The 26,579-nt window shown below is 40.4% G+C and overlaps 1 protein-coding gene across 1 annotated transcript in view; it reads left to right on the top strand.

Moving 5' to 3' along the window:
* The window catches only part of GLB1 (galactosidase beta 1), a 46,586-nt gene extending 26,370 nt beyond the window's left edge, over positions 1–20,216 (top strand). The window contains exons 11-16 of the mRNA XM_055710196.1: positions 1,907–1,981; positions 5,205–5,294; positions 7,925–8,038; positions 9,159–9,290; positions 14,336–14,659; positions 18,714–20,216. Coding sequence (XP_055566171.1) covers positions 1,907–1,981; positions 5,205–5,294; positions 7,925–8,038; positions 9,159–9,290; positions 14,336–14,659; positions 18,714–18,974 — 996 coding nt within the window. The 3' untranslated portion in view covers positions 18,975–20,216. The remainder of the gene's footprint in view (positions 1–1,906; positions 1,982–5,204; positions 5,295–7,924; positions 8,039–9,158; positions 9,291–14,335; positions 14,660–18,713) is intronic.
* The last annotated feature ends 6,363 nt before the right edge of the window (positions 20,217–26,579 follow it).

Raw genomic sequence — 26,579 nt, 5'->3', positions numbered from 1 at the left:
TTTGAGTGGTTTTCTTCAAGGCAAGATCACTATCTGAAATGTAAGTAGTTTGTAGTGCAGTGAGAGAGCCTTGATAAGATCTGACGTGTTCAGTATAACCTAAGGTGTTTTGGGTCATGGTACAGCTTTTTTTGGTGTGGTTTGTTTATCTCATACCTTCCATATCCATAGGATCTCAGTTAAGTTTTCCTGTCTCTGCTGTGGGTTCTAAACCTGTAACATTTTATCTACTCAGTTGCAGTTTGAGGTGGAACAGATGAAAGGCAATTAAGTTGCTGTGCTACAAAGCTAACACATTATAATCTTCCTTTACTGTTTCTTACAGTTAATGTAATAAAGAAGGGTTTCAGTCTACAACTTTTTTCAGTTGGTGACAGCATTCTCTAATTTTTCCTGTTTAGCCTGAAACTTCTTACTTTTGACTTCTTGTCTTGGGGGAATATAGTTTTTCTTTTCTTTAAGCCTGAATATCTTTCTTATTTTCAAACACAGAAAGAAATGAACTTGTTACTGGGAATATAAATCAGGCTTTCATCAGTCCATAGTTGACATTTGACAGGAAGGCAATTATACTGCTCTGATCTGTTGTGGGTTTTTTTTTAAAAGACCAACTATACACTCCCCACCCACACCTCCTTAATGCAGAGTTGAGCTTTTGAGAGTGAGTTTTATGCTGGATATACTATGTGTAAGCCCAGAAAATCATGCCTTGTGCTAAAACTTTCAAGCTGAAATCAAAGTAAAATCTCTTTAAGAAAAATGCCCTTTCAGCCCCTCACCAAATTTATTTTAAAGAAAACCTAGGAGCTGCCAAAGTAAGCACTCAGAAGTCATCGAATGTGCAGATTAAGTTAGCCTTCACAATGGTGGTCATTTGTGCAAGTGTATTAAAATGTAGGCTTAGATTGTTTGATCACATGGGTATCTAGTCTGCAGTTTTTTCTCTGTAGCATGCAGTTAAGGCCATGTTCGGTAAATGAAACAGATGAGAAGAGTGGACGTTACAGGAAACAAGTAATGGCAGGAAAGGGAGAAGGGGGATGATGGCAGGGACAAAATAAGGTTGTAGGCTCAGGAGGCGGTTAGGGTATGGGGCAGAAAGCCACTGTCTAGACTTGCCACTCCTCAAAGGTGTCCAAGAAGGTGGTGGACATCCTTTACCTCTTCTCCCTGCTGATCTCTGGTGGTTTCTCCTAGAAGTAAAGAAGTAAACAGAAATAGCCTGGCAGTCAGAGTGTTTCCTTGTCATGCTTCCCTGTGACTGGTGGGGAAGTGGTCTAGACCAGGACCAGAGGGAAGCTAACCAGTGGACCTCAAGGGTTTGTGGAGCTGTGGAGAAGGCTGTGGAGGTCTCAAGGCCTGTCCTCAAAGAAACCATCCCAGGCAGTAATAGATTAGCAGGTGGTGGTGGAGTATAGTAAAACTGAAAGGAAAGGCACAAGAGGCTAATAATTCCCATGTAGAAGTGCTGCTAACGAAGGGTCAGGTGGAAATACTGCCCTACAGACTTGGAAACATTAAGTTGAGCTCCCGTGGGCTGGGGAGCTGGCTGCAAGAGGGTTGTTAAAGACAGTAACACAAGCTCTTAGCCACAGGAGGGCTCCAAGGGCACTGTGATTCTTCGGCAGCTTGTTTATTCGATATGCTTTTTATGGTTACAAGTTGAATGGTCATTAAAATTGTTATCATATGTGATCAAGTCAGGTTTGTTTTTGTTTTTTTTTTAAACCCCCCCCCTCAGACTAGATGCAGCACTAATCCTTTAGCACAGTCATATTACCTGCTTTTAACCAAAGTTCTGCTTTTGTAAGTTATGAAGTTAAAAGTGAGAATTCAATTAAAGCATGCTTGTATTTCTTTCATGTGTTTTTGTTTTGGTTTTTTTTTCTCCTCCTTCCCTTTCTAGTATAAGCAGTTACCAGAAGGTCTTATCCCTCCAACAACACCCAAATTTGCATATGGGAAGGTTCGCTTGCAGAAGGTAAATTAACATCTATAATATGCTGGGTATCTTTCCATAATGCTATATGTTTGCTTTTTCCAAAAAATGTTCATGAGGGTGTCATGACAGTATCTGGATATCATACAAAATAAAGAGGGAAACCTTGAAAGCAAACTTTCAGGAAGGAAGGAGCAGAGCTTGAGAGTTAAGAATCATGCCCGTGGTGGAAAATGAGAAAATGTTTGTAATCTCAATATAAGAAGATAATTTTTACAATATGTAGTATATGCCTGAAGTTTTACTAAACTGAAATTGAATTATTATTAACACAATAGAATCATGATTGTCCAGGATAACTCATGTATGAGTAACATAGATGGGGGACTGCTAGCATGACAGCTATGAACAAAGAGTATTTTTGTAGCTAGTGATGCCTCTGAAGTAGAAGCAGCCGGTAGGCTATACATACCTTTTAAATACTTCTGGGTGTTTCAGTTCCGAATATGGGACATTATCAATAAATTTGAAAGTCTTATTGATAAAGTTTCTTACAAGTTTTGTGAAAATCTGTAGCTGATGAGAGAAATTTAATAAGTCTCCTGTGGAGAGAAGAGCATGCAGAACCTAGCATGCAGAACCCAACTTTGCTATATCCTGTCTGACAACAGTGGTATGCACATGAGTAGTTGGGGTTTGTCTGTGGCACCATTGTTTTAGGACCAGGGACAATCTTCTGTGAAATATGCTTGAGAACTGGGATCTTTCAGTGAGTGTACAGGATGATTTAAGTGGGGATGGAAGAGACAACAGGTATGAACTTGGCTATATTAATTCTTCTGGGCGGAGACATGTTGTTTTGAGATGAAGGATTACCGTAGTTGGTGTACTGGTTACTGTAGCTCATAATGCTTTTATTTTATGTTTTGTAATTTTAATTTCACAGCCATCTTTCCCATCAGTGATGTATCTGATCTGTTACGCACTGCAGCTGAAGCATTGCAAAATTTGGTAGTGATAAGCCTTTACAGGTGTTTTCAAGTCATCCCACTCAAGTGGGCAGAAATACTTTTTGTATAAAAGTGATTCGCCAGTGAAGGTGAAACAGATCTATATCATTTTCCACAACCTTTGAGTATCTTCAGACCTTTTCGGGCAGGTTTTGCCATACAAGCCAGTTCACAGAAACCTCATATTTGGTACTGACTAATTATATACAGTTATCAGTATGCCTGCCACTTCTGCTGCTGTCACAGGTTGCCAGCATTTGGGAACCTAGCAATTAGATTTTGACTCTTCCATAGTCTCATGGTTCATGGCTCTCAGATAAAGCTGTCCAATATCAGTAGAACTATGAACTTTCTCTTTCATGCCTTGAAGAGATGAAAGCTACAGGGTGCCTGGTGAATGTGCTTAGCTATGGACTAGTGACCCAGCCTCCAGGCAGTGATGGCGTTACCCTTTGTATACTTATGGCCTCCTTTTGCTTTCTTGTTCTTGGCTAGAGTTGACATAAGCTTATTTTGAAAGTCCCTTTAGATCTATAGCTGCATGCTTCTTGTGGTTTAGTCCTGGTAGGCAGCGAAGCACCACACAGCTGCTTGCTCACTCTCCACCAGTGGAATGGGGGAGAGAACTGGAAAGGTACAAGTGCAAAACCTGGTGGGTTGAGATAAGGACGGTTTAATAGATAAAGGAAAACCTGCATGCACAAGTAAAGCAAAATAAGGAATTAATTCGTTGCTTCCCGTCAGCATGCAGGTGTTCAGCCATTTGCAGGAAAGCAGAGCTCCATCATGTGTAATGGTTATTTGGCAAGACAAATGCCATGAGTCTGGACATCTGCCTCTCTTCCTGCTTTTTCCCCAAGCTTTTATTGCTGAGCATGACATCATGTGGTATGGAATATCCCTTTGGTCAGTTGGGGGTGATCAGCTGTCCCAGCTGTGTCCCCTCCCAACTTCTTGTGCACCCCCAGCCTAATTGCTGGTGGAGCGGTCTGGGGAGCAGAAAAGGCCTTGACTCTGTGTGAGCACTGCTCAGCAGTAGCTAAAATGTCCCTGTGTTATCAACGCTGTTTTTGGCACAATTCCAAACTGTAGTCCATACAAGGTACTATGAAGAAATTTAGCTCTATCCCAGCCTAAACCAATACTATACTGAGGGAACTGCATGTGTGTAGAAGATTCATGCTGACTTCTGTCACATATGGCATTTGGCACAGTGATTTACATCTTAATATTTCAGCACTGCTGACTTTCACGTATGTTTTGCAAAAATTCTGTACTTCTGTTACTGAAGCAGCCTCAGCAGTTTATATTGCTGTGAATGCTTTTATCGGTTTTAGATTATATTGAATGCCTGATTATTTTTTTACTGGTTTTTTTCTCAAGCATTTGGAAGTAAATCTGCATTTGAGAAATATTTTGAATGTCTGATATGTAATAACCACTGAACAGCGACAACAATTCTGGTGAAACAGACCGACATTTTGCATGAATAATATGAGTGCAATTAATTTTTTTGAACTTGTAACACACTAGGCATATTGTGTGCATCTTGACTAACTTGAAATTGACAGTGGAATTTGAGAAAGAACTGTAGATGACTATAAAACTATAATCACAGCAGGAAATAGCAGGTGGCAACAAAAGACAATTTAATTGTACACATGTAAGTCCATATTCAGCAAGATACTTGCGCATGCGCTTAGCCTAAACCTTGCTCCCAGTCTCACCGAAGTCAGTTCAGCTACTTATTTGTGACACTGAATTACAGCCTTAGGGTTTCTAAAATAATTTGAGACTGAATAGGGTAAATTTGTTTTGGATAGTTCTTGATGGAATCAAGTTGTATCCCTATTTAGCTCAGAAGGATTCCAGAGTAACTCACTGGAAATCAATGGCAAAATTTAGATAACATAGAAGTTTTGTGATATTTGTCCAGAGCAGTTGTGTGTGTTTATAGAACTTACGTGAGAAACTCCTGGGTTTATTCCCATTAATAAAGGGTCACTTTATTTTTAGGAATGCATAGCAAATTTAGCACATCTGGATTTTTAAAACGTTGCTCCACATGTAGCATGTTTCTTCCAGTGTTCATCAGTTCTCTGTACTGTATTGTATTAATAACTTGTACGTAAGGATGGTGTAAAGGCTTAAGATTTCTTTGCTTTCTGGACTGACACAGCTAGCTGGCTAGGCAAGCTGTTATATTTGGATTGAAATTTACTGACCTTCACATATCTGCTTTTTCTATGCTGCAGGTGGGTACAGTGGTGGAGGTTCTTGACAGGCTGTCATCTGCTGGGCCAGTGAAAAGCACTTACCCATTAACCTTCGTTGAGCTAAAGCAGGTGAGGATTCCTTCAGTAGGCACTTGGCAGTAATTTTTTAAAGTTTGTTCGAATGACCCTCTGTGATATTACTTTTCTTATGTCCAGTGTCTTACACCTTATCTCAGCACAGAAGTAATAGTATTATAAATGTGTCCGGGAATTTTGCACTGGAGACCTTTCCTATTCTACAGTGCTTCTATTTTACACCCGAGGTTTTCCTCTTTCCATAAATGTTGATATCTGTGCTGTCCAGGCTTTCACCTTTATCTCTCTGAAGTCTTGATTTTCAGGTTCATAAGAGACATTTTTAATCCATCTTTTTCTTCACTATTGATTTTCTTTATTCTGTTTTTTCTTTGCCTCTCTCCACCTGCTATTAGAGTGAGCACAGTGGCTGAGATGCTGCTTTCTCATACAAGTCATAGGGCCTGGAGATTGGGAAATGCAAGCTATTTGACACTTCTGTGGGCCTCCTACTTATTTGTATTCCCTTTTTTTAACTACATGCATGGCAAAGCAAGAGAATGCATTGAGAGAAACCCTTAAGAAGCAACCTCTTGGAGTTGCTGCAGCCCACTGTCAAGGTCATTCACCCCACTGGCTGAGATAGGAAAAATACCTTTCTCTTCATTTTCCTGTGGCATCTGCTGACTTCTGCTCTCCCATTTTCCCTCTCTGTCAGTCTATGCATCAGTTCCCCGGTCAATTTTGGTGACTTCATTTTCCTTCACAAAGTTCTTTCCCTTGCTGCTGAGGGGCTCTGCCTTTCTGTTAAGGTTGCATGGTTCCTTGATAGCTTTTGTGCTGAATTTAGAAGAGACTGGAGCATGGGTGCTATTTACTACTCTGAGAGAATGTGATGCAGCTGGGGGATGGGGAAGAGGAAGAGGCAGATTAGCAGATGCCTGGGATATGGTGTTAGTCAAGTAGGGGTTCAAAGCTCACATTTCTCCTTTCCAAGTCACTACTAGAGAGGTATGAGAGAAGCTGCAGGTAGTATGTTGTGGCTGGATGTAATTTCTAGTGGTCTTTCTTTTGTCATCTGGCCTTCCTACCCTTAGTAGTCTGCTTAAGAAAGCTTCTGAAAGAACAGGGCAGCCAGCAAAGCTTCCTAGCATTTTTTTTTTCTTTCCCTCCCTTGCCCTGCCCTCTGCCACTTTTCTGGGCACCTTGTTGCAAATTTAATGCAAATATAATAATTACAGCAGAATAGAAATGGTTTACTCTCACTTATTCCTGCCAGGGTGTTCTGGTTTTGGCTGGGATAATTTTCTTCCTAGTAGCTGTGTCATTTGGAATTAGGATGAAAATAACATTTACGCACTGATGTTTTAGTTGTTGCTGGACAGTGCTTACACTGAGTCAAGGGCTTTTCAGCTTCTCATGCCGCCCTGCCAGTGAGGAGGCTGGGGGTGCCCAAAAAGCTGGAAGGGGACACAGCCAGGACAGCTGACCCAAACTGTCCAAAGGGATGTTCCATACTCTATGATGCCAGGCTGAACAGTGAAACTGGGGGGATTTGGCTGGGGAGTGTCAGCTGATGCTCGGGGACTGGCTCGGCATCGGTCAGCAGGTGGTGACCAATTGTGTTGTGCATCACTTGTTTTGTATATGTTTATATCATTATTATTATTTTCTCTTCATTTTCTGTCCTATTAAACTGTTTTTATCTCAATGCACGAGTTTCACCTTTCTTTCAGTTCTCTCCCCCATCCCACTGGGGGGGAGTGAGCAAAGAAACATGTGGTGTTTGACTGCCTGCTGGATTAAACCACGACAGTCCCTTTTGCCTATATCCACCCCTTATTATTGGAAAGTGTGGGACCTGGGCATGGCGTAGATGGTATAGAATAAGGGGTCAGCTGTTCAGCAACAACTAAAGCATCAGTGTGTTATCAATGTTGTTCTCATCAGAAATCTAAAACACAGCACTACACCAGCTACTCTATCCTAGCTGAAACCAGAGCACAGGGTTATGTTCTAATCAAAGTCTAGAAGATAAATGGTTTTGTGGCTACTGAGCAAAAGAGGCAACGAATGCATTTTCTGACTTTTTAAATTTGTGTTTCACTTTGTGATGTGAACAGATTCAATGACTATGACTTTTTTTTTCCTTTCCTGATGGGGAACTTAATGAAAAAGTATTCTGAAATGTTCCTGACGTAAATCAGGTAGTTTTAAAAATAGATAATGTCGATTTGATGAATATGTCAATTTATGGGCACTGGGTGACAAGTGCACTTTCAAGTTTGATACATAAACTCAGTAATGAGGGGATCTTCCAGCTATCTTCTTATTGATTTTAATGAAGAAATAATAGCGTTGGTCATTAACTGCTTTGCTTTTATTGAGGAAATATCTTCATATCCAAGGCCCTTATCTTTTAAAGTTACTTAAATGTTCTAATGAAAGATTTTAAAACGGAAACTTTGTGGAATTTACACCCATTGCTTAAAGGTCAAAGTGAATTCTCATCTGAAGCTGTTATGAGTGATAGATGCTATCTGAAGTGAATGAAAGTTAACATTTCAGCCTCAGCGTGCAGGCAGGAATGTGGGATATTTCTAATTCATTACCTGAACTGAAGCCACGGAATGACTTCATTCATTAATCTGTTTGGGGCTTTTTTATTTCTTTTCTTTTCTTAGTATTTTGGGTTTGTGCTGTACAGAACTACGCTTCCAAAAAACTGTACGGAGCCAACACAGCTGTCTTCACCTTTAAACGGAGTCCATGATCGTGCCTATGTCTCTGTTGATGGGGTAAACATTGTTTGCTGGAATTCTTTTCTGTCATGAATTACCTTCACAAAAAGTCACGGTTATAGTCTGCCGCCTTTTCTCCTTTCACCGGTTTACCAAATGAACTTTATTAGATAATCTTATTTAATCAGGTGAAGGAAGTAAGGAAGTATACAGTTGATCATTCTAAATGTTCATATTTGTATTTCAGAAAATATGACTATCTGTTATTTCTAAGGAAATTGTAATTGTTTCCATTTTTGAGATATTTGAATGTTGATACGCATTCATGACTTAAGCGAAAAAAACCCCATAAAACCCTAGATTTACTTGCAGGTTTATGAAATACGTTAATGATATATGTACTTGGTGGCTTTCTACAGTCTTTTCATAGATTTTTTTTTTTTCTTTTTTTTTCTCTCCTTTGAGGGTGGGGGAAGTGGAAGCTTGAACCTGTGTCTTACCTTATGAAACTGGCTTCTGACCACAAGTTTAAAAAAAAACCAAACCAGCTTTTTGTACAGGATGTGAATTTTACCTTTCTTCCCTTAAGCAGGGTTTTGTTCCTACTTAATGAGAATTAATATCAATTCACAGACTTTGATAGGCTATTTTTTAATTTATCTTTGACCTTTGCTTACTGTCATCACCTGTGTCCAGGCCAAGCTCTCCTTTTCTTATGTTGTAGGCATGTCAATAAATAAAACTAAATATTGTTGTGAGCTTAGCTGGAAGATGAAGATCCTTTTAATCACTGATACTGCCCAAGTCTTTTCAGTCATTAGACTAAATTTGAGAACTTGCTTTTTGTGAATCAGGTGCATAAAAACCCACTAGGATTCTAACAGTTGATTGAGTTAATTGAAATCAGATAAGGAAAGAGATGGTGTCATTTAGACAAATGCTGCCTATTGGCACATCCAGTTGATGTAGTAAAATGTAAATATTGAAATGTGAATATTGACATAGCAGCTGTGTGAGTGTGCTTGCATGCAAGAGGAGGAAAAGAAAATAAATGTTTTTACATTTTTTGTTTCCTTTATCCTCTTTCTTTACTTCAAGGAAGTTGAAGAGACAAATAACAGAGTTCTGTTGGTTTTTTATGGTTATTGTTTTCTTCCTCTTGGTGTATTTCATATAGGTTCCTCAAGGTGTCCTTGAGAGGGAGAAGTCACTTATGATAAATATAACTGGGAAGGCTGGAGCAAATCTGGATGTCTTGGTAGAGAATATGGGCAGAGTCAACTTTGGTAGATACAATAATGACTTTAAGGTAAGTAAAATTGAGTTAGTGGATTGTGGTGGTTTTTCCTCTTTGCCACAGGTTAAAAAGAAAGTGGTGGGTTAGAAAGAGCAAAAAGATCAGGATTACACAGCTGTAACTTTGCCACAAAATATAACTACTCACTAGTTTTCATTTGAGTTTTTCCAGTCACCAAAATCGATGTGGAATTAAAAACTGACAGACATCTCTTAAATTTTTTTTTGTGGTTCACTTATTTTGTCAGCCAGATTGTCGCCCACAAGACTTTCAGGTTGAGTTGAGCCTGTAGCTAACATTTTAAATTGTGCAAAGCTGTTTGGGTAAACTCCAGTAATGGATTGGAAATCAGTCTAGATCTTGGTCGTACTTCAAGGCTTGTGAATCCTGGAGTTGCGTGTGTATATGTACCAATGTGTGTATGTATACACTTTTGTGTATCTCTCCATGTCCCGTTGCATTTGCCAGCAGCATACCCTTGCAGTGTTTTCAGTGTGGCTAGGAAAGGCTGTCTCACGAGCGCTTTACCAAGCAAAATTGCCAGTTCAGATTTGGACCGTTAGGTGTTACAGGTAATTATCAGCAAGTTTCCAAATGCTTCTTTGGGATTGTCACCTCCCTGCATGAGTGCCTGTGGTGGGTTGACCTTGGCTGGCCCACCAAGCCACTCTACCACTCTTCCATCAACAGGACAGGAGAGGAAGTACAATGAAGGGTTCAAGGTAAGGACAAGGAGATCACCCAGCAATTACTGTCGTGAGCACAGCTTGGGGAAATTGATTTATTGCCAGTTAAACAGAGTAGGATAGTAAGAAATAAGAACAAATCTTAACACCTTCCCCCATGCCTCCCTTCTTCCCAGGCTCAACCCTCACTCCTGTACCTTCTCCCCTAAGCAGCACAGTGGGATGGGGAATGGGGATGTGGTCAGTTGATAGCATTTTGTGCCATGCTCCTTCTTCCTCGCATTCTTCTGCTGCTCCAGTGTGGATCCCACCCACAGGAGACAGTCCATGAAATTTCTCCAATGTGGGTCCTTCTTATGGGCTGCATGGGCTTTAGCATGGGTCCCATCCACAGGGTGCAGTCCTTCAGAAACAGGCTGCTCCAGTGTGGGTTCCCCACAGGTTCACAGGTCCTGCCAGGAGCCTGCTCCAGTGCGGGCTCTGCACAGACTCCTGCTTTGTCCAGGGCACATGCACCTGCTCTGGTGTGCCATCCTCCACAAACTGCAGGGTAGATATTTGCTCCACCTTGGACCTCCATGGGCTGCAGGGAGACAACCTGTGTCACCACGGGTTGCCGGGGAATCTCTGTTCCAAAGCCTGGAGCACCTCCTCACCCTCCTTCAGTGACCTTGGTATCTTCAGGGCTGTTTATTTCCCATTTTCCTCACTCCTCTGTAACAGCAGCTACATTTTTGGGGGGTTGTTTTGGGTATTTTACCTTTTCTTAAATATGTTATCACAGAGGTGCTGGCAGTGTCGCTGATGGGCTCAGCTTTGGTCAGCAGTGGGTCTGTTTTGGAGCTGGCTTTGACCAGCATGGGGGCAGCAGCTCACAGAAGCCACCTCTGCAGCCCCCTGCTACCAAAACCTTGCCATGTAAACCCAATGCAGGGGAGGTACTGCTAATGTAACACTACGAAGAGCAGGGCCAAAAAGGAAACTTTTCTGGTTTTAGGCTTGATGGGATCCCCTGCGCCAGGGGTCCTCAAACTACGGCCCATGGGCCGGATACGGCCCCCCAGGGTCCTCAATCCGGCCCCCGGTATTTACAGACCCCCCTGCCAGGGTTTGGGGGGGGGGAAACCAAGCAGCCGCAGATGACTGCCTGCCACTTCATCCGCGCGCCGGCCCCCTGGTTAAAAAGTTTGAGGACCCCTGCCCTGTGCTGTATGGTATTTGCTGAAGAGGGGAGTGTTGTAGAGGCCAGTCTTGTGTTGTGTTTGTGCTGTGTTCAGTACCACAGCATGCTACTATTTTAGTTTTTGATATTACTAGGCCACAAGTAATAATGAAGTAATTATGAAACTTTACAATTAAGAAGGTATTTGCAGCCCCCTAACTGCTAGATTTGACTTGGCCTAAACTGATTTGGCAGTTTTCCTTCAGAAATCGTGTAAAGTGTTTAATGACTGTCCAGATTAATAGATGTCTGGTGATTGTGGTGCTTTTTGGTACTAGGGTGGTATCAGGTAAATTAAAAGCTCCTGTTTTCTCTTGATCTGAATTCTGTCTATGATAGGTGTCTCAGAGCACAATAAAGTCTTGTTCAGTGTTTCTTGGTTTGTTTAGATGCAAGAGCAGAAGAAAGATAAACATCACAGGAAAGACATGTGCCTGAACAGTACCATTTAGTTATCAAGCAGATGCACGTATGCTGTGAGGAAGTAGGATTTTTAAGGTTATAAGTAGGGAAAAAAGTAAACCCAAGAGTGGAGGCATCTTGACTAGCCTAGTGGATGAGACCACAAACTCTGGTCAAGTTTGGACCTGTTAAGGAATCCGGTTTAGTCATAAAACATGGACTGGGAAGAGACTTACAAGATCACCAGTAGGCAGAAACTACTGTTCTCACACTTGTGTTCTGCTGCCATGAGTAAGGTGGGCCCATTTACATTGTTGAAGAAGGATATATCAGTTATGGTTAAGCAGCATAGAAGAATCAAAGCTGAGACTTGGTTTAAAAGAGTCTAATTGGCCAGTTAGTGTTTTGTGATGAGGATTTCTAGCTGCATTGCCAATTATGCTCAGACTCATAAGTCAAGGCAAAGTATAACTCTCAGCATTTGCTAAGCTTGCTTTCACTCTGCTGAAAAGCAGTTTTGCTGTCTTACCTTTTGGAAAGCATGCAGTTCTTTAAATCCTAATCAGAACCAGCTAAATATATGTGGGAACTTTTAGGATGTATGAAAGCCTCTGAATTAGAAGCATCAGCAACTGAGGGCTTTTCTGTGTTTGTGGCATGTAAGTTCAGAGGGTAGCAGTAGTGCCAACTCTGTTCATACTGTCTTTGGTACCTTGCCTTTTTCAGAGTGGCAAGAGAGGGCAGCTAGTATCCCAGTGTTTTACCTTAATGTTGAAGCAGCAGGAAGATTGCATTTATTTATTTACTTAATAGCAAGCCAGGTGATAAGGAAAGCTATGTGCCTTGTGCTAAACTAAGGTAGCACAGTGGAGGGTTAGAGGGGTGCTCTGTAGTGTTGTGGTTGAACTGAAGTTCACACTACAGAGTTCCAACCTTTTAAAGATGTAAGAGTAAAAGCAATTTTAGTAGATATGCACTATGAGAATAATCCTCTAAAAGCAGGATCCTTCCATGTACAAGAGGCAGCCTTTCTCGGGTAGCTTTGGCTTTTGTGCACTGCTGCTTCCCATAGAGTTACTCCCGCACTCTCTTCTTTATGTTGATTGTGAAAACTGGGAATAATTATACCTTGGGTTTCAAATACTTTGTGCTTTCAAAAATAACTTTAGGGGAAGAGGTTCCTACCTTGTGAAGCCACACGTTTTAAAGTAAATAGGGTAGCTTCTCTGGGTTTTGTTTGGCTGTATTTTTTAATCACTTTTTTTGAGCTTGAAATGGAACTAGACATCTAGCTTTGGGAAGGAATCTTAAAAGGATTTTGGTTTTAAAACATTCTGCTGATCTAAGTCTTCTTGTTGAAGGACACGAAGGAAGAGTGTGTGTTCTGTTTTTTCTATATTTTTTCACATGCTCACTGACACTTACCTTTCTTTTACTTGGAAAACTTATATCCATATCTGGACTGTTGAATATGCATTCTTATGCAGACCGAAGTAAGACTGCTTAGTAGGCACTTCATCTCATTTGAAAAATCACAGTGTTCATAGTATATAAAGATGGAACTAGGGAGGCAGGTTAGAAAGTTTGGGCTGAAGTTATATTGCATTACTTCTATTGATTGCTAGACAGAGTAAAGTCTAGGTTGTACAGAAAAGTTTTGCTACTTAACTCTGGACGGATATTTTATTTTGATATAAGAAAAATAAGTTCCTGTTCTGTAAAGTGGGCATCTAGGTAAAGGAAGAGAAAACCAGTTAGTGCTCATACTGGTGACTAGGCTTGTGGAGTCAGTGCAATGTTTATTAGATATCGGAACAGACACATGACATAGTGTCAGCTCTCCAAGGCCATAGAAAATGTGGTTTTGCTTGTTCCTGTTTGACATGGGGTGTTTGCAACAGAAATTGTTGCACAGAAAAACATCTTCTATGCAGGGTCTATTTAAGCAATTATATGGATGTAGCAGCATCGGTTTAAAATCAACCTCTTGCATTGCACTGAAACACCACTTTAAAAACTATTATTATAACACAATTAGGGTGTGTGCAAGGGTCACTTAATGTTCCTTTCATTCTTCTTAAATCATGACCTTACCTTGCTTTTTGCATTCTTTGTGTGAGCACCTTAGTGTGCTGCACATGTTGTACCATGGAAGTGAAACAGGACTCCGTGGGCTTGAAGCTGACTCTAAGCTTAAAGTATTTCACTGAATTGGGGTCACAAAGCATGTGCCTTGATTCTGTGATACTGTATGCTAGCTGTAGATGACTTGTAGGAGGTAAACTACTGCCTTCTCTGCTGTCGTGCAGGTTAATGTCTGGTGTTAGTGACTCACTGTTACCAAATCTCTTGATGGTATCTCAGACTTATGATATTTAATGCTGCTTCTGCTTTTTGTTAAGCCCCAGGTTTTGGAATTGTGTTCATGTTAAAGAAAAACAGAAATTTTCAGTTACAGGGAAAAAGCTTGAAAAAAACCCCTTGGGCATCAGTGAAAAACTTCAAAACTTTGAAGAGGAACAGGCCTTTCACAGAGAATGAATGAAACCCTTTATTCTTAAGCAAAGCTTATAACTTGTTGAAGACCACATTAGTGGTTTTTTTCATACACAGATTGGCAGCTGTTGCAAGTACTTTGATTTAGCTTTTATTCCTGACTGATTTATAGTTGCAGCCAAATAACTTCCAACAACATTAAGCTAATTATGTTATATTTTGGGTTTGTGTATTTTTTTTCTTCCTCCTAGGGTCTAGTTTCAAATCTAACTCTTGATGAAGATACACTTGTTGAATGGGAAATCTATCCTCTAGACATAGATGGAGCAGTGAACCATGACATTAATGGCCACCTTGATCAACCAAGGAGATCTGTTGAATGGGAAATCTATCCTCTATACATAGATGGAGCAATGAACCATGACATTAATGGCCACCTTGATCAACCAAGGAGATTTATTGGCAATCCACTTAGTTATGAAGCACCTACTTTTTACACCGGTAGACTTTCAATTCCTGGAGGGATTCCAGACTTGCCTCAAGACACCTATGTCAAGTTTCCTGGCTGGACAAAGGTACAACTTTTTGCTGTGAAAACTTGGAAGTCCATTCAGAAAGCTACTGAAAGTCCACCTCTCTTGGATAGGTAGAAGTTGGTTGTACTGGTGGGGTGTCTAAAATATATTTAAACGATTAGGAAATGGATTCCTTGCTTTAAGCAAATCTTAGAGATAAACCATTAAGAGAAGGGAAACATATTCAAAAGATCATGGTATTGGTCTAGAAAGTAGAGTATCACAAAAAAAAAAAAAAAGCCAAACTAGTTTTTCAACAGTGAGAAAGATGAGCTATCAGGCTATTTAGAAATGCTGCATTTAATTCTGGGGAGGTTTTGTCTTGATGTGGAGCAGAAACAGCTTTTTGGAGGGAGGGAGTGAATACATGTCTTGAGATAAAACAGGTTTTTATTCTGGAGAAAGTGAGGTGCTACAGTACACTTTCCTGGTTATATTAATTGATTAAAAGTGACTAAGAACATATTTGTGGTGCTGTGTGAGGAACAACAGATCCTGTTACAAAGCATAGAGAGCACTGGACACAACTGCTGGTGTTGTGCCCATAGGTAATTAATCCAATGCATGGAAGATATTACTGCTTGTCTTCTGGAAGTTACCTGTAACCAGACTGAACAGATCAGAGAGCACTGCCATGGAAGCTTGTGGGCAGGTCTCTTAATGGGTACTTATCATAGAGCTGAAGCATAGGTAGAGCAGCAAAGAGTGTGTTTTCACAGTGCCGTGTTTGAAACTGCTAGCATGCAGGATGGGTAAGGACCAGCTCAACTAGCTGGTGAGAGGCACAGAGAGCAGAATGTGTGCACTGAAGTACCACTCCTCTTGGAGGCCTAAGCATTTAAGTCCAGGCTTCAGGGAAGTGCCTGTGATAGTCTTAGGTAGCAAAATTATTTCTTTCTGAAATAATTAATTTACTGCCATTAAAAGAGAGTATGAGAAGGAGTTGCTGGTTATCCATCTACAGTATTGTAGTGGTTAAAGCACTTCCCAATATGCAGGACTGTGATTCATTGCAGGCACTTTGCATTGCTGGCACTGAGCTTGGATGAGGAAGTCTAACTTAGCCCCTGTTCCTGTATATGTGCGTGTCTTACACAATCACTGAATAAAACCCAAAAATAGCTCTTTGCACAGAAACTGGAATCTGAGACTTTTGCAGTAAAGTCTGTGACCCCATGAATCACCAGTCTTCTTAAGGAAGCAAGGTGATCATACCTGCCTGTTGGCAAACTCATCTGTGAAATGATAAATGACTTCTAAGAATTCTTACGTGTTGGTGGAAGTCTTTTCTTCTGATCTATAGAAGCCTCTGTTTTACGTAGTTTGTATACCCTCTAATGCAGTCGTGGTGAAATGATCCCAGTGAACTGTAAGTAGGACTATTGAATTGATCCTTCAAGCTTTATATGGATTGGACCAAAGTTTTAAATACAATACATAGGAGTAATAAGATTGAGGTGATACAGGGTGTGGAAACAGAGACTTCCAAATAACTTTACAAATGAGCAAATGCCTTTAAGGCAGAGGGTTTTAAGGGTGTAAATTCCACTTGGGTCCCGCTGTATCTGGGCCTCAAGTTCCTTGAGTGATACTGCATAAATTGCTGATGTCAAGATGTAGAGAGGGACTCTTAATAGGGGTTTAAATTCACCTATTTGAGTAATTGGAAAACCAGGGAAACAACATTTTCCAAGAAAACACAATAGTTCTAATGATAGTCCTGCCTTTGCATATTAAGGCAGGGAATATGGTGTGCTGGACAGCCTGAAGGGAGGGTGCAGCATTAACAGTCGTGACCTATGTAGTAGCTTGTTTGCCTTTAGTGGTTTTTAAATCCTTCACTATTAATAAAACTTCCTTCACCCTCACTTGAGGAAGCATGATGCCCTTAACCATACAATGCCCCTGCATGTATGGTTAGATTTATTGGACTTTGGTTGGGTTTTTTGCTTCAGAGGAGAGGATTTGGAGTCAGGGCTGGTCTTGCTTTCAGTGGAATCATGGGTTTGTAGTTGCAGACCCTGCCAAAGGAAATCTTGTTACTGAAGATAGGGATCCCCCCTCCTTTATTTTGTCTAGGGCATATTTGTTGATAGTGTGTATAGTGTCATGATTTGTTGGTTCCAGGCATATAAACTCCTAAGTGCGTAGTCTTTAGAAACTTCAATTTTAATAACGACAGTTTGGAATTGAGAAATTAAGTTTATAGCTTTACCGGAAAAATAAGTTACAACCAGTGACTGATTAAGATCAGGAGCAGAGACCTGTCTGATCACTCCTCCTGCAGTAGAACCCTAATGCAGTTGATTCCTACGGTAAACTCCTACTTCCCACAGAGTTACAGCCAAACTCTATAGTAGGTAGGCTGCTGTCTTAGTGGGTACACTCACTAATTCATCTTGTGTGGGGAGTTTGTATTAATGCAGTGTTTTCTTCTAAAACTACTACAGAAGCAAACTAGTGAGCATGCAGAAATTGCTCTTTTCTTGCCTTTTAATACAGCAAAAACAAGCCACAAAGCAAGATAAACTTGATTAAAAAGAAGAAAAAAAAAGTTTGAGGTCAAAGCTTATTAACACCTTGGCAGAGCTGTGCAAGATAGGATCTCATACCACGGAAGTAGATACAGAGCTGAAATAATAACTCACCTGCATTTGCAAATGCACCAACTCCTTATAAAATTTATCTTGTGAGTGTTTCATAAAATTCAGTTTCATAAATACTTGAAAAAGAAAGCATAAGAAAAATATATCTAAACCAGGTTGAATAGCAGTACTCACTATATTACAATTGTGCTTCAGTAAATGCTTTAAAATCATTATACTAATTTCAGCTATCCTAGACAATTTTAGAAATCACTCAGTGCAGTAAAAGTCATTACTTTCCACTGATTCAGACTATTTTATTATTTTTATCAGTGTACATCACTTAGTTTTTAATCTCTATATTCTGATTACCAAAAGCAAAAACACAGACACAGTTATCTGTTCCCATCCCTTTTCATGTTCACTGAACTCGTCTGACATGGTGACAGGATGCTTAGGAGGAGCAAAAGCAAATTATTTGTCCAAAACAGCTGTGTCTCTCCCCTTCTGCCTCGCTTAATGAGCCAAACTTCAGCTCAAATTAGTAGGAGTCTATTTACAGTTTTATTAAACATTCTGCAGGTCACCAGTTTGTAGACTTCTGGAAAAATCTGCATTTGTGTCACTCCAGCGTGTGTATTTTGTGGTGTACAAATGACTCTTGACTTTCTTCTTTTTCCCCTTGCCAATTTTGTTTTATCTTTTGAACTTAAGGTATTTATAATGTTAGAACAGTATTTTGAAATACGGGTTCTGGCCACCTTCACTATAAAAAGTAATTTAAAGTGTTTATATGCCAATATATATATATATATACACATATATAACCACAATTTCATTGAACTTAAATTAATGCTAGCAGACCCCCAAAGATTTTAATGGTCGTAGGTAACTACAACAAAATACTCGGTTGCAGTGTGATTTCATAAGTTCTTTTCTTGACTAAGTGCTTACAAGTATAATATACATCTGAATTTCATGTGTTTAGGAAAGCTATATCTTTTTAATGAAATCATGCAAAAGGAAGGGAGTACCAAGGTAGTGTAGTCTTATATTTGTACAGAGAGCCACAACAGAATTAGGATCTGCTTTTTTCTTTTGTGAGTTCAGTCTCCTTTTAACAATCAGCTTCATGCAAATACAATTTTCAGGTTTGCTTTGGTCTTAAACTTGGTGCAAAATTCAGTGCTAGGAACCTGCAATTCTGATTTCCTAGGTGTTGTCATATTTGGAATTCCTGCAGTATTTGACCACTCTTTAAATATTAAAATGGCTTTAACTCATCAGGGAATTTAGATTCTTTTGACTGTCTTTAGCATTTTCTTGAACAGATTTCTCTATCCTTGTGTTGTATCAAACTGAAAAATGGAGGAAGTTCAGTTACTATGTAAAGAGTGTTATGCTTAAAGCTGTCTTGTAATTTGTCAAATTATTAAAATGTTGTGGTTTTTTCTTCTCTTTCTTAACAGGGGCAAATTTGGATCAATGGCTTTAATCTTGGTCGCTACTGGCCGGCCCGTGGTCCTCAGTTGACCCTTTTTGTTCCAAGGAATATACTTTTTTCATCGGTGCCAAACAACATAACAGTGTTGGAGCTGGAGCATTCTCCTTGCAGCACTCAGGCGTGTGAGATAGAATTTGTAGACAAGCCTAATATCAATGCAACCACACAGTATGAAAGTTACGACCCACATCTGTTTGTTAGAGACATATGGCTGAACCATCTATAATGATTTGAGTATTTTCTTATCTTCCCCCTACTTTGCTTCCCTTTCCCAAACCATAGTTCACGTTTTTAAAGACCTAAGTGTTAGTAAGTGAATTGTTTAGCTGAGGCAACTTTTTAAAATCTTCAAAGACTTTTTTTTTTTTTTAAAAAAAAAAAATCTCCCAGAGGTAAATACTGAAATTCTCTTAAAGAAAAGCTGTAACTTTAGTATTTACCTTGGACTGTGAAATTGAACTCAACTAGAAGATAATATTTGTCTCAGCCTAGTAGAAATTAGTCCTTGTATGCTGTTTACATTACAGGAACCCTCTTAGACTTTTTTTTTACCATGTTTTGCAACTGGAGAGGAGCTTACAAAAGGGGTGCACGGTCCTGCTAGCATGCTGGTTTTATTCATGTGGACTGGCAGGTCAGAGCTGCCAACAGACCAGACAATTTCAGCTGATTTTATCACCTGGTTAGTATCAATATCATTTTAGTCTGAACAGGCTTTCATTGAGCAGACCTCATATCTTTTTTTCATGTTTATGCAAGTAACCTTGGAAAAATTTAAGTTGGTTTCTTATGGGAACAGTGAGAAGAACCGTGGAAGAGAACACTTAAATGCAAGCTGGTCCAAACAGCAGTAACATGGAGAGGGACTTTCTAGCCTCCATCTGTTCCCTCTTGGAAAGCCTGTTTACTGCTTTCCTTCTGCTATCTCCAAAGTCTTAAAGTCAATTGATAAGTAAAAGGACATATGCAGAATTTAGGCTGTTTTGGTTGGACCGTAGCCTCCAATTAACTTCCTGCAGAATGTAGCTTAAAATGAGACATTTTAACCTTAATGTATTCTTTTTCTCATGGTAGGTTTTTTTGGTGGGGTTTTTTTTTTGTTTCCCCCTAATGGGCCTGGAGTATCTTTTTTTCATGGGCCAGCACCTTGGATGTGGAGGGCTTTAAGTTAAAGAATTCTTATTCTGTTTTACTCATTAATCCACATCTTCTGTTTGTTCAAGTAAACTGATGATCTTTGTAAGCGCCTGATTTGCAAAAATGCACAATTTCTGTTACTCAAGTTGAATGTCTACACCAAACAGAATCTTCTTTCCAATTCTTACGGTTTTGATGTCAGTCATGCAAACTCCTTGGTGAGATTTGAACAACACAAGATTAAGACGATGGAATCAATTATTTTCATAATCTGTGGTTTGTTCCTTTGATTTGTATTTGACATTATTAAAATGGTTCTTTAGATACGAAATCTTTTCTCTGTTTGCTTGAGAAGGAAAAATGAGAGGAGGAAGTTATGAGCAGATAACAGTATTAAGAGAGAAATGGGATTGTAAAGTCTCTGTAAAGACAAAGTTATTCTTGTTGATTTCTTATTTGTTTCTGTGTTATGAAGAGGCTGTAATGGGCTGTGTGGACCCCAGAGGTGCCACCCTTTTCTGAGATGGCCAATGCCAAAACCTGCCTATTTCTTCTCAGCTGGTGAGGATGATACTGTCACTTGAGGAAAGTGTGAAAAGGAGCACTGCTTACTTGAGTATCTACATCTCTGCTATGTGTTTGACAGGTTTGATTGGGTTTTGAACCAGACATGTGTACTTCACCTGAGCCAGAGAGCTTCTCTTAAATTCTCACCCCAAATGCAAAGTCTAATAGCTGTGTGCTGTGTGTTCAGTACCAGACACACTTCATTCTTGGAATAATGTGGTCTGCCTTAACCCAAGATATTTTTTTTTGTGGCACCGTCCCTATGCAGACACCAGAATGTGTTCCAAGCAGTTTATTATGAAGTATTATTTACCTCAGAGCCATGTCTTGGAAGTAAAGAATCAAACAGAATTAGTTTCATACCAGTTGTGGGGTTTGTGGCTTGAAGTGTGCAGAGTAAAAGTACTATTTAGATATTACTCCTACAACAGTTCAGTGCTTTTAACAGCCAAGAGTATTTTTATTTTCCTGGCAGTTAGTGCTGTGAGGGGAATGGAACGCCTGGCTCTCATTCTAACTTTGTTTTGTTTTACAGTGTACTTGTGAAAATGTAGTGTAATACATGAGATTTCACTTCTTACCATAATTCTCTATCATATTACAAGCAGAAGGGTTTTCCATTGAGGATTGCAAACATGCATCTGGTTAGATACAAGAATAAGAACAACAAATATGGGGAAAAATGGGCTTAAAGTTTTTCAAGTAGGGCTCTTAAATAGCTTCATTAACACACCTGCCTACTTACTGCTTTCAGTGAAGTTATCTCTTGTCTACAGAAAGGAACTGAAAGTTGGGGCCCTGATTCCTAATCCCGATTTACCTACATGAAAACGCTGCTGGAGGTTGCCAAGCAGTGTGGTATGTATTTGAGTGTGCAGAAGGGAGGTCTCTGTGACAAGGAGCCTTCAGAGTACAGCACTACCAAGAAGAACCTGTTGTCATTTGCTGCTGCTTTACCCAAGGATGTGTCTGTAGGTGCTGTAGCAGAGTGTTCTGCCCTGCCCATGCCACACACTGGGTCACTGCGCCCACACCGCTGCTGCTACTGCATGGCTGGGACTTATCCTAGGTTTCCTAGCCTTGGCATACAGTCCTGCTAGGACTGAGTATGTCATACAAAATGGGGCAGCATGGCATTTACTCCTTTGCAGTCTCAAGCACATCAGTTACTTTAATCTATCCTCAAATGCAGTTCTGTCAGCTGTGTCCAGGGGTAGAAATGAAATCTGAATGAAACCTTCTGACTGAGGGCAGATGCATAGAAGAGGGGCTGTGAGGAGTCAGCTGGCTCACCTTGACGCAGTGGTCAACGCACTGGTGGGTCTAGCTTCAATTTGAAGGGCATAGTGTGAAAACATTGTCAGACCCCTAGCTAGTATGTGTGGTGTAGTTGTGTGATCTGTTCCAGATGCTGAAGCTCAGTGGGATGGGCTGTCTGGCGTAGCCACTTCCCTCCTGAAGGCATGGCAAGAGGGAACGTTCCCAATGCTAACGTTGTGGCTCCTCAGATCCTCCCTGCTGCCTGTCCTTGGGAATTTGCAAGTGCTTTGCTGGCACAGCAGCTGAATATTGGGCACAATGTTCTCTGATTTCAGCAGGCCAGTGCAAACCTGGATTTAGTCAGTTTTAGAAGTGTAGATTTCACATTGGTCCTATATGGAAGGTGGGTGTGATTTTTGAAGTTCTGTAAGGAGCTGCCATTTGAAATCTGCCTGTAGAGTATAGCTGTAGGGGCTCAGCTTAGCACAGGTATTTTTTCCAGCCCTGGAGTGGGGTTTGTAAGCTTAGACTGTAATCCTGCCTGTGCGTGAATGAAGGCCTTTAAATGTGATTACCTGGGATGAATGAGCAAGTAGGTGAACATGAAACTGGTGAATAGTGTGCACTATATAGTTGAATTTTCTTTTTTAACTTGCGTACAAGAATACTCTTTCTCCTATATTCATATAATAACTGTCTTCCTAAGCGTTGAATGAAACTTCATGGTTCCTGAATCAATCACAGGGTTGAGACTTGACCTTGTCCATACCTCTTTAGACTCTCCCTGCCCTTTGTAATTCTGTGCAGGCAGCTCTCCTTGTCTTCCTGCTCTCCCATCTCTTTGGGGGCTCCACAGTGCCTAGTTTTCTTTTGCAATTTTTTAATTAAATACTAATTTGTTTGCACAGTTGGAATGTTTACAGGAGTATGACTCTAGAAATAATTCTCCTGACGGGACAGCAAACACTATCTACCTGACAGATATGTGCCAGGTGTTCAGAAATGGCAATTACAGAAGTAGAATCCTGTGTTTAACAGTGTGCTGTGAAGGACGTGATACTGTATTGTCCAGGCTGAGAAGGCAATCTGCTAACAAATCTCTTTAAGTTTGGATTGCAAGGGGAAGGAATCTACTCTCTTCGGATGGACTTGGTCACTTTGATATAATTAGATGGCTGACTAAACTATTGTAGTCTCCTTGTGTTCTCATTTTGGATGTATTCAAATCACTGGGGGCAACAGCATCTCTGTATGTGTAAAATGGATATTCTGACGCTTTTCCTAGGATGCTCTCCCTGGAAATCCATCCATATTTGAGCAAATAGCTCACAGTGTTGACAGATCCTAATCTGAGCCTCTGCCAGCAGCTTGGTTATTTACTGGCTGTTGTCTCTGTACCAGAAGGAAGCTGCTTGAGAATGGTTTTTCTGTTACATGTCTTTGCAATCACTCATCTTCTTCCCCTTTTTGCTTGCAAATGCTTCCTAAAACAACAGCTGATTGATGTGCAGTCCCTACATTTTCTTTTTAATCTGTTGTATTTTTTCAAGACTGCAAACACCATTTTAACAGATAATACAAGACGAAAGGTTTGAGATGATCTAGCCCTATGCCTCTCTACCCTAAGCCAACGATATCTGTATTTGAAGTATTTCCAGTGTGTTTGTTTAAACTGTTCTTCAAAATTTCTTGTGATGGGGATTCCAGCCTTCCCTAGGCAAGCTATTCTAGTGTTTGCTGTTAGGAAACTTGTCAACAGCTGGCTGAAGTCTTCATTGCTGTATGTAAGCCAGTTACCACTTTTACTGTCCATAGCCAGCACAAAGTATGTCTTAGTGCTCTGAGACTGGTTTGTGCTCTCTCTGTTATATTCTTACCTCCCTGGTGGTTTACAGAAATCTTAAGAGGTTCAGAGCAACATACAGAGGACTCGACAAGGATGTGAAAGGGTGACCACGTCCTGAATGATCTGGTCTAGGTGCTACGGCAGGTTTTTTTTTTAAAGAAGTGACAGAATTGCAAGAAAGCTGTCTTGCAGGCCAGGACTTGAAAGCGTGGTAGCCAGCCTTGAGGTGCTGGCTGGAAGATCACGTGACAAAAGGAGCTGGAAGCTACAGAAAAATGTGGTCTGCTTTAATGGTTCTCCTTCAGTGATAAGGCAAAAAACTGGTCAGGAAGAGATGATCTTGGGACTTGATGCAAAGAGCTGAATAGAAAAATGCTGGGAAAAGATGACACAGGGATCTTTGTGGTTTTGCTGAATAAACTGTGTATGTTTAAAAATCTTTTTAGAAGGTAATTTCTGTTGCTTGTTATGTTATAAAAGATGGGAGTAATGAACCAGAGTCCCAGCTTTGGGGGAACTCTTGAAAGCATGTGTTCCCTACAAGAGATTTCACAGAATCAGTGCTTGTTTCAGGCCCTCGGTAATACGGTCCCCTTTATGTAGGATATGTGATCTTTGTGGCCAAGGAACTGGGGGTGTACTTAAAAATTCTTGGTTTGGGCTTTAGTGCACATATTTAGCTCCTGTTCCTCAGGAGCCAAGTATATACATAGGACTCCAAAGTCAGGGTCTTAGGAAGGTCCCGCTTTTAACTCTGTAGTGTTGTAATGGGAAGCACAGTCTTGCTAATGAAACTCCCCCCAGCACACATTCATAGCACACTGTGCAAACATCATGGTAAGGTTGCTGTCTTGCCCTTTGGCAATGTGCTTACAGCTGCATGATCAAAATTTAGCCTTTTAAATTTTTTTTTTGATAGGCAAGGGTTGGAAAAAAAGACTCCTTAATGGAACTGGGAATTGAGTTTGAAACTCCAACGGAAAGGGTCTTAATGTTAAGTAGAGTGGATCTGTGGAATACTGGTGCAAATCTAGTAGGGAAATGCAGCCAATATTTGCAGTTTGAAAGGATTTTTCTGTAAAGTTTCCTTATTCATTGAAAGTGTATGCACTATGCCAATACTAACTGAGCATTTTCAGTGTTGTCTGTGGTTGCGGGCCAGAGCACAGATCTGAGCACAGTGTGGGGAAATTGAGGGTCATCCCTCTAATGCTATAGCTAAGAAATTCTTCTCTCTTTCCTGTTTCATTCTTCCTTAAGTCTTGCTGGTTCTTCCTCTTACACTAGGCAAGTCTTATGTGTAGAGAAACTAAAAACATTTCCTTCAGTCTGTCTGACTGAAGAGTTAATCTCCACCCCTTCATCCAACCAGTGTTAAGTTTGCAAGCTGGATGAAGATGCCTTTGCTTTCAGCTTGCTTATGCCTTTCTCCTTTCTTCCAAATCCCACTCAGAGAGGTTCCTTTTCACAAGTCCCTCAAATTTTGGTCAGGTGCACAGAGTGACACTAGATTTGTAGTCTAAACTGAAGCATCCCCTCGCTGTGGACCTTGGCAACAGCACTCTCCAAAGCACTTGCCTTGAGACAAGGTAAATGGCTGCATGTTCTGTGTGCCAGCTGCAGGATCTGGACATGTTCCTGCGCTACAGGTGAAGGGGCCTTCTGCAGCATAGGTAGAATTGTTGAGGAGGAGGAAAAGAAACTGATAGCTTACTATTAACCTTCCTCATGCCCTGTCTGTTGCTGAGGTTTAGACTGTAACCTTTCTCTTGTTTACCAAAAATGTTAGTCACTGTTTTCACTGCAGGCACATAAGGGATAAGAAAGAAACTGCAGAAGAAAATTTGCACTCCTTGCTTGCCTCTTTCATGTTAAACCTTATTTCTGGATGTTGAAATATTCTGCTGTACCAGTGAGGCTTCCTGGAAGACTTCAGGCTCTGAGGGGTGGATCTGGATACTGCGCACACTCTACATACTTTCTTGCAAGCTTTTCGACTTGCCGCCGCGGATGTGGTTTCTACTGATCATGAATAGGTGGATCCGGTGTGCTGAAGAACCTGAGAATCTAGTACTGAACTCACAGGTTAGCATGGTTTCCTGCAAAATTTTGTCAAAGTAGTGACTTCTGCTACCACGCATTCCTATGGTTCTTTGATCCAGAGCAGTTTCTACTTCAAAAGCCAAAGTTAAAACAATGTGAGTCTTTTGACTACAGCCAAGCATAGACACTTGCAGACGTGACTTCATAAAGTTCTGCATCCACCTAGCTTGTGTTGAAATAGAAGAAATTTGCCGCTGGTTGGTATCTACTGAAGTAGCTCTTTTTTTACTTTTTCAAGTCTAACCTCTCAGGTCTGTTGGCATTGACTCAAAGGCTTCGGAGGTGTTGAAGAAAACCTAGAGCTTCTATGGGTTCTTTCTAATTTTGACTGTCTGATACCAAGACAGTTGGTGTTTTAGTATTAGTGAAATTTTGGACTCCTCTTAATGTATTTTATTGGAAAAAAAGGGATACCACCCCAAAGTTAAGCTTGTTTGCCTATCCTGGGAAATAAAGAGAACTTGGACAGAAGTTGCCAGTAGTTCAGATGCAAGAGTAGAAACCAGCTATGCTGAAATTGCCTCAAAAGATGTTTTTTCTCTTTGTAATTCTGAAAAACCCAGCCTGTGCAAAGATACTGAAATGAGATTACAGTAGTAACATACTTGCATGAAGTTTGTTTATCCTGTTCCTGTAGGTACAGTACAAAGGGCTGAAACGGGATGTTTAAGCAGTATAGAGATACAAGCAAACAAGAATATTCAGTGTTACAAAATATGATCTGGGTGAGAAGGCTGGTAAAGACAGAGGGAAAAGTATGGTAATGTGTCAGGTAAATAGTGGGTTGTTCATTGTTTTCTGGGCTTTTTAAAAAAATTTTTCTGTTTTCAAACCCAAGCAGGTTTGCAGTGGAGAGGGGAAAGAAAATTTTCCTTTTGGTACCTCCAGCTACCACCAACCAGCTACAGACTGTGGCCT

This window comes from Falco cherrug, chromosome 4, assembly GCF_023634085.1.
Source record: "Falco cherrug isolate bFalChe1 chromosome 4, bFalChe1.pri, whole genome shotgun sequence".
Taxonomy (NCBI): domain Eukaryota; kingdom Metazoa; phylum Chordata; class Aves; order Falconiformes; family Falconidae; genus Falco; species Falco cherrug.
The sequence above is the reverse complement of the archived record's forward strand: the minus strand, read 5'-3'. Positions and strand labels throughout refer to the sequence as shown.